This window comes from Nicotiana tabacum, chromosome 3, assembly GCF_000715075.1.
Source record: "Nicotiana tabacum cultivar K326 chromosome 3, ASM71507v2, whole genome shotgun sequence".
Classification (NCBI taxonomy): Eukaryota; Viridiplantae; Streptophyta; class Magnoliopsida; order Solanales; family Solanaceae; genus Nicotiana; species Nicotiana tabacum.
Genome location: NC_134082.1, coordinates 189,126,926 through 189,140,900, shown reverse-complemented (window position 1 = coordinate 189,140,900; position 13,975 = coordinate 189,126,926). Strand labels below are relative to the sequence as shown.

At 33.2% G+C, this 13,975-nt stretch overlaps 1 protein-coding gene across 1 annotated transcript; it reads right to left on the bottom strand.

The window, feature by feature from the left end:
- Positions 1–9,372: 9,372 nt before the first annotated feature.
- On the bottom strand, positions 9,373–11,214 carry LOC107788569 (transcription factor MYB102). Its single transcript, XM_016610246.2, has 3 exons — positions 10,942–11,214; positions 10,710–10,839; positions 9,373–10,508 (listed from the first exon to the last, which is right to left on the bottom strand). Exons 1-3 carry the CDS (start codon positions 11,072–11,074, stop codon positions 9,641–9,643), a joined length of 1,131 nt encoding a protein of 376 aa, XP_016465732.1. The 5' UTR covers positions 11,075–11,214; the 3' UTR covers positions 9,373–9,640.
- Positions 11,215–13,975: the final 2,761 nt, after the last annotated feature.

The following is a 13,975-nucleotide window of genomic DNA, read 5'->3' as shown; positions in this document are numbered from 1 at the left end:
TACGCCATCACCTTGATGAGGGCCTGAAAATGGAATATCTCACTATTAAAGATCCAGTCATACTGTGGAATAATTTGAAAGATAGATATGACCACCTGAAGATGGTCGTTCTTCCACAGGCACGTTATGATTGGACTCATCTAAGGCTACAAGATTTTAAATTTATCAGTGAGTATAATTCTGCTATGTTCAGAATTATTTCCCAATTAAAATTATGTGGTGATAATATTACTGATCATGATATGTTGGAGAAAACTTTCACCACTTTTCATGCCTCGAATATGCTCCTGCAGCAGCAATATCGAGAGATGGGATTTAAAAAGTATTCTGAACTTATCTCACATCTTCTTATAGCAGAGCAACATAATGGGCTATTAATGAAAAATCATGAAAGTCGACCTATTGGTTTTTGTCCATTCCCTGAAGTGAATGAGACGAACTTCCACCAAGCTAAACGTGGAAGAGGTCGTGGCCCCAGTCGTGGTCATGGACGTGGTCGGGGAAGAAACCCCAATCATGGTAATAATAATGCACCAAAGAAGCCTCCTCACCACCAGCAGTGGAAAAGGAAGGAACAAAAGCATGAAGCGGTGCAAGCGCCAAATGTAGAAAATGCATGCTATAGATGTGGAGGAAAAGGGCACTGGTCACGTACTTGTCGTACGCCAAAGCACCTGGTTGAGCTTTATCAAGCCTCCCTAAAGAAGACAGAGAAAAATGCTGAAGCAAATTTTATTTCTGAAGATAATTTAGACTTCATGCATTTGGATGTAGCTGATTACTTTGCACTCTCAGAAGGAGAAATAAGTCATGTAATCGGCAGTGAATCTGTAGAAATGTAAATATTTTAGTTTTTGTTGTTTGTAATAAATAGTATGGTTATGTAATTGTTGTACATAAATAAAAGTTATGCTTTGATAATGATGTTTACTATAATATATTTTATTTATGTTATTTTGAAGAATATGGATAACCCTCAAATTATGTTTGGATCAAAGACAAATCATGAAGATATGTGTGTTTTTGATAGTGGAACAACTCATGCCATATTCAACGATCAGAAATACTTTTCTTATTTGCATAAGGAAAAAGCAAATGTTTCAACAATTTCTGGTAATATAAGTTTGATTGAAGGCTCCGGAAAAGCCATAATATTTCTGTCTAAGGGAACAAAATTTATTATAGACAATACATTGTTCTCCTCCAAGTCCCGAAGAAACTTGTTGAGTTTTATAGATATCCGCCGAAATGGGTATCATGTAGAGACAATAGATGAAATGAACAGGGAATATCTTTGTGTTACAAAGAATATTTCTGGCCAGAAATGCATTGTAGAAAAGTTACCAACTTTATCTTCTGGCTTATACTATTCAAAAATTAGTATAATTGAAGCACACTCTATCGTAAATCAGAAGTTTACGGATTCAAATACTTTTATGCTTTGGCATGGCCGTTTGGGCCATCCCGGATCAATAATGATGAGACGAATTACTGAAAATTCGAGTGGGCATCCATTAAAGAACCTGAAGATTCTTACAAATGACGAATTTTCTTGTGATGCTTGTTATCAAGGAAAAATGATCACTAGACCATCACCAATGAAGGTTGATATTGAATCCCCTGCCTTTTTAGAGCGTATACATGGGGATATATGTGGACCTATTCACCCACCAAGTGGGTTGTTTAGATATTTTATGGTCTTAATAGATGCATCTTCAAGATGGTTTCATGTGTGTTTACTATCATCTCGCAACCTGGCGTTTGCAAAGCTATTAGCCCAAATAATTCGATTAAGGGCACAATTCCCAGATTATCCTATAAAGGCTATTCGCCTTGATAATGCTGGAGAATTCTCATCTCAAGTTTTTGATGATTATTGTCTATCCGTTGGGATAAAAGTTGAACATCCTATAGCTTATGTTCATACTCAAAATGGCCTTGCAGAGTCATTTATTAAACGCTTGCAATTGATAGCAAGACCACTACTTATGAAAACAAAATTGCCCACTACTGTTTGGGGCCATGCTATCTCGCATGCAACATCACTTATCCGTCTTAGACCGACACATTATAATAAATATTCTTCGTCACAAATAGTTTTTGGTCATGAACCAAATATTGCCCATCTACGAATTTTCGGATGTGCTGTATATGTGCCAATAGCACCACCACAATGTAGTAAGATGGGACCACAGAGAAGGATATGAATATATGTTGGGTTTGAATCACCCTCTATTATTCGCTATCTTGAACCATTGACAGGAGATTTATTTACTGCTCGATTTGCAGATTGTCGGTTTGATGAAACAAATTTCCCACAATTAGGGGGAGAGAAAAAGGAAATCAAAAGAGAAATTGTGTGGAAAGTATCATCATTATCTCACTTTGATCCCCGTACCCCTATATGTAATCAGGAGGCCCAAAAGATCATCCATTTACAGAATATAGCAAATCAAATGCCAGACGCATTTACTGATTTGAAAAGGATAACTAAGTCACATATCCCAGCAGAGAAAGTGCCTATCCGAATTGATGTCCCAGTAGGACCATCTACTAGCATGAGAGCTAGTGAACCTAAAGCACGCCTGAAGCGTGGTAGGCCTTTGGGTTCTAAGGATCGAAATCCTCGAAAAAGAAAATCGACAAATGATCAAAACGATACTATGAAGGGATCTCCTGAAGAGACCCAAAATCTGATTAGTTCTGAGATTCCTGAAGAAATCAATGAACCCGAAGCTCATGTGAGTGAGGAACTTTTAATAAGTTCGAACGGTGATGGGATTAATTTAAATCGATTTGAAATAGTGGTGGATAATATTTTTGTATATAATGTTGCACTTAATATTATGCAAGATAGTGAGGACCTTGAACCTCGATCTGTCGAAGAATGTCGATAAAGATCTGATTGGCCAAAATGGCAAGAGGCAATTCAATCGGAATTGAAGTCACTTGCTAAAAGAGAGGTCTTTGGACCAGTAGTCCAAACACCTGCTGGTATAAAACCAGTTGGTTATAAATGGGTTTTTGTGCGAAAAAGGAATGATAAAAATGAAGTTGAAAGATACAAAGCTCGCCTTGTTGCACAAGGATTCTCACAACGACCTGAAGTCGATTTTGATGAAACATATTCACCTGTTATGGATGCCATAACATTTCGATATCTCATCAGTTTAGCACTACATGAAAAGCTTGAAATACATCTAATGGATGTAGTTACAGCTTATCTGTACGGTTCACTTGATAATGAAATTTATATGAAAATTCCTGAAGGATTTAAAATGCCTGAAGCAAAATCTCAGGAAATGTATTCAATCAGATTACAAAGATCTTTGTACGGTTTAAAGCAATCTGGGCGCATGTGGTATAATCGCCTTAGTGAATATTTGCTGAAAGAAGGTTACATAAATGATGTTATTTGTCCATGTATTTTTATAAAGAAAATGGCATCAGAATTTGTTATACTTGCTGTTTATGTTGATGACATAAATCTTGTTGGAACTCAAGAAGAGCTTCAAAAGGCAATTGAATATCTTAAGAAAGAATTTGAGATGAAAGATCTTGGAAAGACAAAACTTTGTCTTGGTCTGCAAATTGAACATTTAGCAGACGAGATCTTTATCCATCAATCTGCCTATACAGAAAGGGTCTTAAAACGCTTTTACATGGACAAAGCGCACCCATTGAGTACACCAATGGTTGTTCGATCACTTGAAGTGAATAAGGATTTGTTCCGACCTCCAGAAGAGGACGAGGAACTCCTTGGTCCCGAAGTACCCTATCTCAGTGCAATTGGTGCACTAATGTATCTTGCTAATGCTACAAGGCCTGACATAGCATTTTCTGTTAATTTACTAGCAAGATATAGTTCTTCTCCTACACGGAGACATTGGAACGGTATTAAGCATATATTGCGATATTTAAAGGGAACTCTTGATATGGGTTTGTTTTATGCTAACAAAGATAGTGCAGACCTTGTTGGTTATGCAGATGCAGGTTATTTATCTGATCCCCATAAAGCTCGATCTCAAACCGGCTACGTATTTACATATGGAGGTACTATCATATCATGGCGCTCCACAAAGCAATCTATTGTTGCTACTTCTTCAAATCACGCTGAGATAATAGCTATTCATGAAGCAAGTAGGGAATGCGTATGGTTGAGATCAATAATTCATTTTATTCGAGAAAAATGTGGTTTGGAATGTGAGAAAAGACCCACAATTTTATACGAAGACAATGCTGCATGCATAGCCCAATTGAAGGGAGGATTTATAAAAGGAGATAGAACGAATCACATTTCACCAAAATTATTCTACACACACGATCTTCAGAAAAGTGGTGACATTGATGTGCAACAAATCCGTTCAAGTGATAATCCAGCAGATTTATTCACTAAATCTTTGCCAACTTCAACTTTTGAGAAGATGGTATACAAGATTGGAATGCGGAGACTCAAATATTTGAAACAAGGTTTTTATCAGGGGAGTAAAATACGCGATGCACTCTTTTTCCCTTACTAAGGTTTTTTCCCATGGGGTTTTCCTTATAAGGTTTTTAATGAGGCACCTAACAATGTGTATTACTAAATATGTGTACTCTTTTTCCTTCACTAGAATTTTTTCCCACGTGATTTTTCCTAGTGAGGTTTTAATGAGACACATTATCTTTTAATGAGCATCCAAGGGAGAGTGTTATAAATATATTATATTATGGATGTTTATTTAGTACTCCGTTGTAAATAAGCTTCTTGAAGAAGCTTATCCATATGGGACTCCACCGTAAATATATTTATCTATTTAGTACTATATTGGAAATAAGCTTCCTGAAGAAGCTTATCACTTCGGTACCCGGTTATGGATAAATTTAGTACTATATTGGAAATAAGCTTCCTGAAGAAGCTTATCACTTCGGTACCCGGTTATGGATAAACATTACCCCCAGTAGAAGTTTATCCATACCGGGTATAATAAGCTTATCTTTTCAGTACCCGGTTATGGATAAACATTACCCCCGGTAGAAGATTATCCATACCGGATATAATAAGCTTATCCATTCAGTACTCCGTTATGGATAAATATTGCTCTCAGTAGAAGATTATCCATATCTGGTACAGCAGCAGCTTACACAGCAGCTTATAGTAGCTTACACTGCAGCTTGTAGTAGCAGCTTACACAGCAGCTTGTAGTAGCAGCTTACAGAGCAGCTTCCTTTCTTCTATAAATAGAAGAGATTTCAGTTCATTATGTACATTAGTTTGAGTTCGAATAATATATCAGTTTCTCTATATACTTGTCTTTACTTTACAGTCTTTGTTTTATAACATTTTTATATTATTGATCAGGTCATCTTTATTTTTATAGCAAGTAATTTTTTTATTTTTAAGATTATAAATTTGAACTGAAAAACTGTTTCATTTCTTTATATATATATATATATATATATATATATATATATATATATATATATAACCTAGGCCAACAAGTCTTTAGTATGAGTTCTTTTACGTCATTGAAGTTACATTGTCAATCTTTTCGTGTATTGATATTTTTACTCTGTAGAACTTTACAAATTTGAATGTTTTTTCTTAACATAATAAGTAGGAGGTTATACGTGTATAATTCGAGTACATGGTTTAATCACAAAAACTAAATTAAATACAAACATCATGTGTCATACAATTAGTCGCTTAATTCTAACTAGAGCTAACTATTGAGGTGATATGGAATAATATGGATGGAGGTTTGTATTTCTAATGCTACTAATTTCAGGAACTCAATATAATATTGTTGAGATATACGTATGCTTGACGTAGTGCTTACATGGAGAAAATCGTTGTTGGCTTAAGACAACAACGTATCATTAATATTCGGATCGTACGAGTAGAAGGTAAATATAGACATCTTATGTGGCGAATGGCTGATTAGTTGTCGTGTGAGGTTTGTAGATGCTCTATTCCTTCTACTATATGTACATAGTTGACTATGAAGGTATATATAGTGTGTACACATTCCAATTCCATGCATATTTGATAACTTATAGACTTCTGCTGTTTAAGATTTAATTTCTTTGACCTTCCATTTGGATTTGACCAGTCAGCTAAAAAAATGAAAATCCCATATGTTTAAATATATTATTTTGTTATGCATTCTTGTCTTGAGAATGGGTGAATAGCTAGTCAAAATGGAAGTGGTGGTATGTGAATTTGCTTCTTCAAAATAGAAGTGATAATTGAAAATATTTCTAATATCTTTCATGTAACTAAAATATAATAATTGAGAGGTGCTTCAAAAAATTTCAAGCACAAAAATGTTGGATTAGGTAAGTAAGAAAAATGGTGCACTACAATTTAAAAGAGAAGTAGAAAATTTATAAGATGGCATTGGATATACTAATATGTCAAGAGTCATGTCTACGTCTATTCAAAAGCAATAATTGATTGGAGTCCAATAATGACTTATGAGTTGCATCTTCATTAGCCATCATTGTTTTTGTCGACTTCTGAATTGTTGTGTTGTCGGAAGTGACTTTTCGTCTATGCAACAGAAACTAAATATGGGGCTTAATTCTGGATTACTGTCACCACATCTTGTCCATTTTTTAGTCTTCTATGAGTTGGTAATGCCAATTTTCCAGGTTTAATTTTATAAGTAATAGTAGTAAAGTACAGCCTTTTGTCATTATATCTGATATGCAAATTACTGAAATAGCACTATGGATGCAATGTGATAATTAATCAAAGCTAACATCAATCTTGAGAAATTATCCTTTTATTTATTTTTAAATGATAAAATCCTTACCATATGGAAGGTTAGATGGGCACTGAGTATATTAATGACAAAACAACTAAACATTTACGTTTATGTTGCTGTACTTAGGTACTACAGGTATAGCCATTATTATCTGTCCACACATATATACAACCAAGGAAAAGCTTTTTCCCTAGCTAAGATTCGAAAAACGTAAAGGACGAAGCCAGCCTTTATGTGTAATGAATGGCGCAGAATAACTTCCTTTCCAAAAGTGAGGATTTCATACATTCACTAACAAAGTCAAAGCAGAAATATTTTGTGAGAGACGTATGGGATAAAAAGAAGTGAGTATTAGTTTTAAGCAGCTGTCCATCTTGTAAAAATAGCACATCATCATATAGTAAAAAGTGATACAGACGCACATAGTCCCTACATTTTTATGGTTTCAAACTATCATCTAATGATGAGGGCTGATTTTCAGGGCTTTTTTGCTCTGCAACCATTAGAGATTAAACGGTCCCTCGTTAAGAATTTTCTTTGGAGTTCATAAACGTTAATATTTTGAGTTGGATGTTACTTCCTCCGTTTTAATTTAGACTTATCGAGAGTCAATTTGACTAAACTTTGAGGCTAAATTGGATTAATTAGTTCAACTCAATATTTTAAATTAAAATTTATATAATCAAAAACTATACGAGATCTATAAGTTACAATTTTTCTTTTATCAATATGATAAAAAAATTTAAAATATTGATCAAACTTCATATAATTTGACTCTCAATAAGCGAAATGTGTCATCTAAATTGTAATGGACAGAGTAATATTCTTTCATATGATATCATAACCAAAATTTGGTGAGTCCTATTGTCCGATCGACCACTTTCTCTCCTCGTGTCCTATTGATACGGACTCATATCTTTAGACTCAACTCATGAAGCTGCTCTTCTGCTTCTCTTTGTTCTCAAATCAAACATCAAGCTGCTATATTGCTCTAGGACTATTTTGAGCTAGTCTAATCTATCTCTCTATTTAATCATGAGCCATTCTCTCTACTGAGCGTGTAAAATTTTTCATTATAGTGGAAAAAACTTAAATCCGATAGGCAAAGGTTGTAATGTTTAATTTCTAAGAAGGAACTGGAATTTTTTACAAATTTGCTTAAACTTGATACTAGTACTAGTTACTACGCTGTGTTACATCAGTTATATATAACCTGCTTCTTTTTAATTAATGTTTTGGTAGATTGTTTTAAACTTGTCTTATAATACCTGCAAAAGACACTGTTAGCCTTGATTTGTAACATAATCGTTGACTTAATAGCTCTTAAACAGACTTATAAATTGTTATAATGATAATTACTTTACCAGAGGACAATTATTAGAGATAAAAAGGTCGGCAAAATTTCACTTGTATCCCAATTAATAAATCCGGATATTATGAGAGAGTCTATTTCTATCACCGGGTCAACCAGTTACCCACGCAACCTTTCTGTGGGACCCTTTTGTACCATTGAGTCCACGTGTACTAGCTGCTGACGTGACCCACAGCCTCATTAATTTCACGGCAAGGACTAAAAAGACAAAAAAATAGCACAAGAGCCATGCCAAGATTTTCAATAAAGCTAGCAATTATTTGGAGGTTTCTTTTTCCATATTTAATTTTAAATTTTTTCTCTTTCTTGTTTTTTTGGAGGAAAGTGGTCCTACTTAATGAAACCTTTGGTACTTTGCCACGTACAACTCTCAATGGTCAAAGCTTCTATTTAAGCTATCCCTTTTTAATACACAACCCATGCAATTATAGATACTTTATTTGTACGTGAAAAGACAACTAGAGAGAACACGTGTCACCTTTTTTAATCTCCGGCCACCATAGTCGGCGACGTTGTCGCCGGTGTGTTGACTGTTGGGATCTATGAAACCATATTGACGTCTAAGATTAAAAAAAATATCGTTAGATTTTGTATTTCCATTATTGGAAGACTATCGACCATGGGGTATGAATAAAGTCACTTTTCTACTGAGATGACATAATTTATTTGAAAATATTAAAGAAAGGGTATTAATTTATTAATTTCTTACAAAATAAAGAGTAAATGAGGAAAGTCTTTGATATGATTGTGACTTGGGTTATGAGCTGTCTATCCATGCCAATAATTAAACTATTTTAAGTTGAATCATAACATCATCTCTCTAATATTTTTTAGAGGACTCTTGTCTCATGACAATACGCATATAGTGTTATAAATTATAGAATCTTTAGTTTATATATGTTGAAGATATATTAATGGACGGATGAATTGATGGGTATGGAAAGTCATTGATACAAGAACTGCGACAAGCATCATCTATGTCTATCAATGAAAATATTTTTCTTTTAAATGCTCTTACTTTAGTTTATCTTTAGTTTATCTTGTTTCTAGTTATTGTCTATACGTCAATTAAAAACAAAAAATATAGATAATCAAATTATGTAGAGGCGGACGTAGTGCATAAAATACTTTGGCTCAAGTCTATAAATATATCAAAAATCACTAAGCAAGTACAAATAATAAATTTAAACTAGTAAATCGAATAAGTTTGATAGAAATCTAAAGTCGAACTCATAATATTCAAATCCTGAATTGGCTCGAAATTATTTAAGCTACATTATTTTATATGGAACTTCTAACTAAGTTTGAGAAGAAAATAAAGAATGATTCTTTCCTATCATGATAAAATGAGGTTAAGAAAATAGAAATTAAGCACCTAATTAAAGAGGTAATTCTTTTTTTTTTTCCACAGGAATCAACAGCATGTCCAAAAGCTCAGAGGTAAAATATTTAAAAAAAAAAAAAAAAAAAAAAAAAACCTCTTCCGAACTGTATTATCTGGTTCCTTAAAAGAGTAAAATTACATAAATTCATTAGTGGAATCCCAAATATTTGGGATATCAAAGTTCAACACGTTGCTGCAGTAGCTATCTCTCTCATCTTCAGTTGTGCTGCTGCTGTTGTTGAAGTAAGTTGAGTTTGAATTCAATGGCGTGGGACTTGATGAAGGCGTCGATAAATTAGACAAAACAGATTGAAAGCTGAAGTTGTTGCTATCGTTGGATTGAAATGTTGAAGCATCGGACGGTGGAGGATCCCTGATGGACTGATCCACCTCATGATAGTACCCATAATTTTGTACAGCAAAATAATCATCAGTCAAATTTGAAGGAACCCCATTGCTTTGCCACTCATTTACTTGGCAATTTTGTGAGCTAAAGTTTTCAAGATTTGATGAGAATTGTTCCATATTTGTAGGTGGCTGCATGAGTTGAGCTTCACTTGAAAATGGAACACATGAAGTAGTACATAAAGTGGTGCAAGTTGGAATATCTTGAATAGGGTTTTGAACTTGGCTAGTAATTTGGACCATTTGTGGCAATTGGTTTTGGACTTGAGGATTGCATATTTGATTTTCTTGAAGATTATTTGGCATTAAAAAGTTAGAGTTTTGGCGTTGTGAGGATAAAAGAGAAGTAGCTAATCTCAAAACTTCAGGATTTACCAATGATTGGACATGACCAAACAATCTTGAAAGATTCATTTGATGAGATGAATGGTAGAGTGAAGGGTTTAAAATGGAAGAAAGATCAAGAAGATCAAGGCGTGGACTATGAGTTACTGGATCAATTCCCATTCTCAAAAGCCTTTTTCTGATGTGAGTGTTCCAATAGTTCTTGATTTCATTATCAGTTCTACCGGGCAAACGCGCAGCAATAGCAGACCACCTAAGGCCAAAAAAAAAAAAAGACACAAAGTTAGAATCAAACTCTAGGAACATGACAAAAGACTTGGATATGTAGAATATATCAATTCAAATAAGTCCAAATGTATAGAGAAAATGAGAAACTTTTATAGTAATAATTAAATTATGACAAAAAAGTACATACTACATCTTTTCAATGATTTGATTAAATAAAGAAACTTACTTGTTCCCTAAAACACTATGCAGTTGAATGATTGTCTCTTCTTCTTCAAAAGAGAACCTTCCCCTTTTAATATCTGGCCTTAGATAGTTTGTCCAACGAAGCCTGCAACTCTTTCCACACCTTTGAAGTCCTACACAATACCAAAAACAATTATTAAAACTTTAAAATAATAATTAGTTGATGCATGAAACAAGTTTAAGAATGATATATATATATAAGAGAAGAAAAATACCAGCATTCTTTGGAAGAGTTCTCCAATTTCCATAGCCATGTTTTTGAATGTAATCAATGAGCTTTTGATCTTCTTCAGGGGTCCATGGACCCTTCTTAAGTCCATTTTTGTCACAACAAGGAGCTCTTCCCATAGTGAGTATGTAGTAGTTTTCACTTGGTTTCTTTTAAAGTTGTTGTCTGCAAATTAAACAGAATAAAGAGAGAAAAGAGAGTAGTAATTAATTATATTAAGTGTTGTGGGGAAGAAGAAATTAAGACACAAATATTGCTGGAGATTAAGAATAAGGGGAGGGGGTATATATATAGGGAGGATTAGAAAGCAAGAAAACAAAGGGAGGTCAAAGGGATTCGGTGGCCGTCCTCTGTTTATCACAATGGCAACGTGTCCCCTTCTCTTTTGAGATAAAGTGTGAATGCAACCATCTCTACAGCCTCCCCCCCCCCCCAAACACCCCAAACACCCCCAAAATAGTAAGGATGTGCGTACGTGGGGTAGCATAAATAAATTAAAAGTTTAACCTTAACTTTTATGCATGACTACATTTTTTTTTACATTATCAAATAAATCGAATTTGGGAATATCGTAGATATGATAATTACCTAGCTATAACCAGTTAACATACACGAATATTGTAAAAATATATATTATATTCTCAGTATATATAAGTTAGATATTGATATAATAACATCGCACGCACCATTTTTTAGGAAAATGGTGTGCGATCTTTTTACTAAATATACGTGTAATTTATAACAAAATTCACAAAACATATATATTTCGAATTGTTAACGGTAATAAATATGTTTGCAACCGCTACCTGAAAAGTGCATCTATTTGGAATAGATTCACCATTCTAAAATGGTAAATTTAAAAGTTCTATCAAATATATCAGGTATGTGTGATAAATCAAGAAGATATGGCGCAAGAACAGAAGGACCAACACTATTTATGCTATCACCACTAATGAGTGAGGCAATATGGATAAATTTCAAAATCTACCCTTAATCAAATATCTCGTGCTTGAGTCTTGTAAATAAAATTCTTCATAAAGAATATTTTTTATTTAAATGTGAATCCGAATTAACTAGACCAAATGAGTTTCGAGTAGCTGATGATTGAAAAAACAATATTTATGCATTAATTAATCTTTTCGTTGAGCTCTTGATTTTGAAGGTTCTTTTTTCATTATTACTAATATTCCTCTTAACTTTCTATCCAGTACTTCATTTTACGGCGGGGTGCCTTGTCCTGCTTTCCGGGTTCGTGTACTGTCATCAAATTTGAAGAATCTCCCTTATAAGTAATCTCTTTTTCTTTTCTTTTTTTTCTTTTTAAAAAAGAGAAGTAATCTCCCTTTCACCAAGAGTTATAGTAGTGGTATTAATTAGCGTGGTCACTCATGCAATCTGTGAGTTTAATTTTGAATGTCTCTCTCCTTTATTAAATTTCTTTTTCCTTTAGAAAAAAAGAAATTCTTCTTCATTATTAGTGTTATTACTAAAGGTTTAATTTGTAGTAGGGAGTATTACTTACTTACTGCCACTTCACGGCGTCTCACATTCGACTGCATGGCTTCATTTTAAAGGCGGAAAAGGCTTCTTCTAGCCATGTTGGAAAAGACAAAGACATACTTACGTCCTTCTTTGCTGCTGGTTTCTATTTCTATTCTAAAGACGTCTTAATAAAACTCGTGGCCTCAAGTCAAATTTTAGTACGAGACCTTAATTTTTTTATCTATAGTATAGTTATCTTGCAAAATATAGTATTAATATTACCTTCGTTCCTTTCTTTCTTTCTTTCTTTCTTTCTTTTTGTCTATAGTGTTATCTTATAAAATATAATATTAATATACCCATTGGTAAGAAAATTCAAGTTAATAAGATGTTAGCCACGTATTTACATTTGGTTACCTTGGATCTCATTATAAAAAAATATTATTTATCAATATGAAGATTTGAGTATCTTAATTCAAAGTTCTAAATACTTCTATTGTTAAAAAATAGATAGTCTTTCTTTTCATTTTATAAGGATTTAGTATTATTTTTTTTCTCTATAAACTTCAATATTATTTAAGCGAAATAATAAATTCACAACTAAAAATATTTTTGGGGCCCCAAAATTTAGGGGGCCTAAAGAAAGGCTTTACTAGCCTCCCCCTTGAGCCACCCCTGTTCTGTTCAAATTTAATTTTTCTTCCTTTTTAGTCAAAACATTTCCACTAGTATGGTATGGTTTAAGTTTAGCATAATTGTTTTCTTTGGTTCTTTGTGGTTCAAAATAGTTTGAAGGAAGCATTTTAATATATGGTAATTAAAATAGAGATTGGCGATTGTCAAAATATGTGATCAGCATTTATTACGTTTATATATGTATATGGTTTATTGCGAGGGGAAAAAAGGAAAAGAAATAAAAAAAGATATATTCTTAATTGTTTGGTCTCATGATTTTTTTTTCCTTTTACATTTTTTTTAAAAATAAATCTTTCAAGAATTATCGCAAACCAAAAAAAAAATGTAAAATTTACTTTACCCCCTTAACCTCTAAGGGCCGGGAAACAATACTCTCCTCACATTTTGAATGGGAAAGGGAACCCCCCCTTATGCAATATTTTTTTTGTGAGAGTTTCTTTTTAAAAGAAAGATTTTTTCTCTCTCTCTATCCTTTCAAAGGTGAAGTATGATATTTTTCATCCAAACTAATACTTGAATTTCGTCTTTCTTGCTTGTAAAATTGAAGATATTTTTCTATTATATTGAGGTTATACTAAGGCCGTTGTTAAAATTTTTGCAAATAAAGAAAAAAATCTTGCATACAAAATTCAAAAAATATGATGAACGCACATTCACCATGGATACTTTAGCATTTCAATTTGAAGGGAAAAATACATTAAGATGGTCAATTCTCAGACATATATATTAGATGAAAGCATTGTTGTCATAAGTATTAATTTGTTTATGTATTTTCTTTGTATATTAATAATATTATACTAAAGCAATTATTAAACTTTAATTATTTTGAAAATATCTTTATT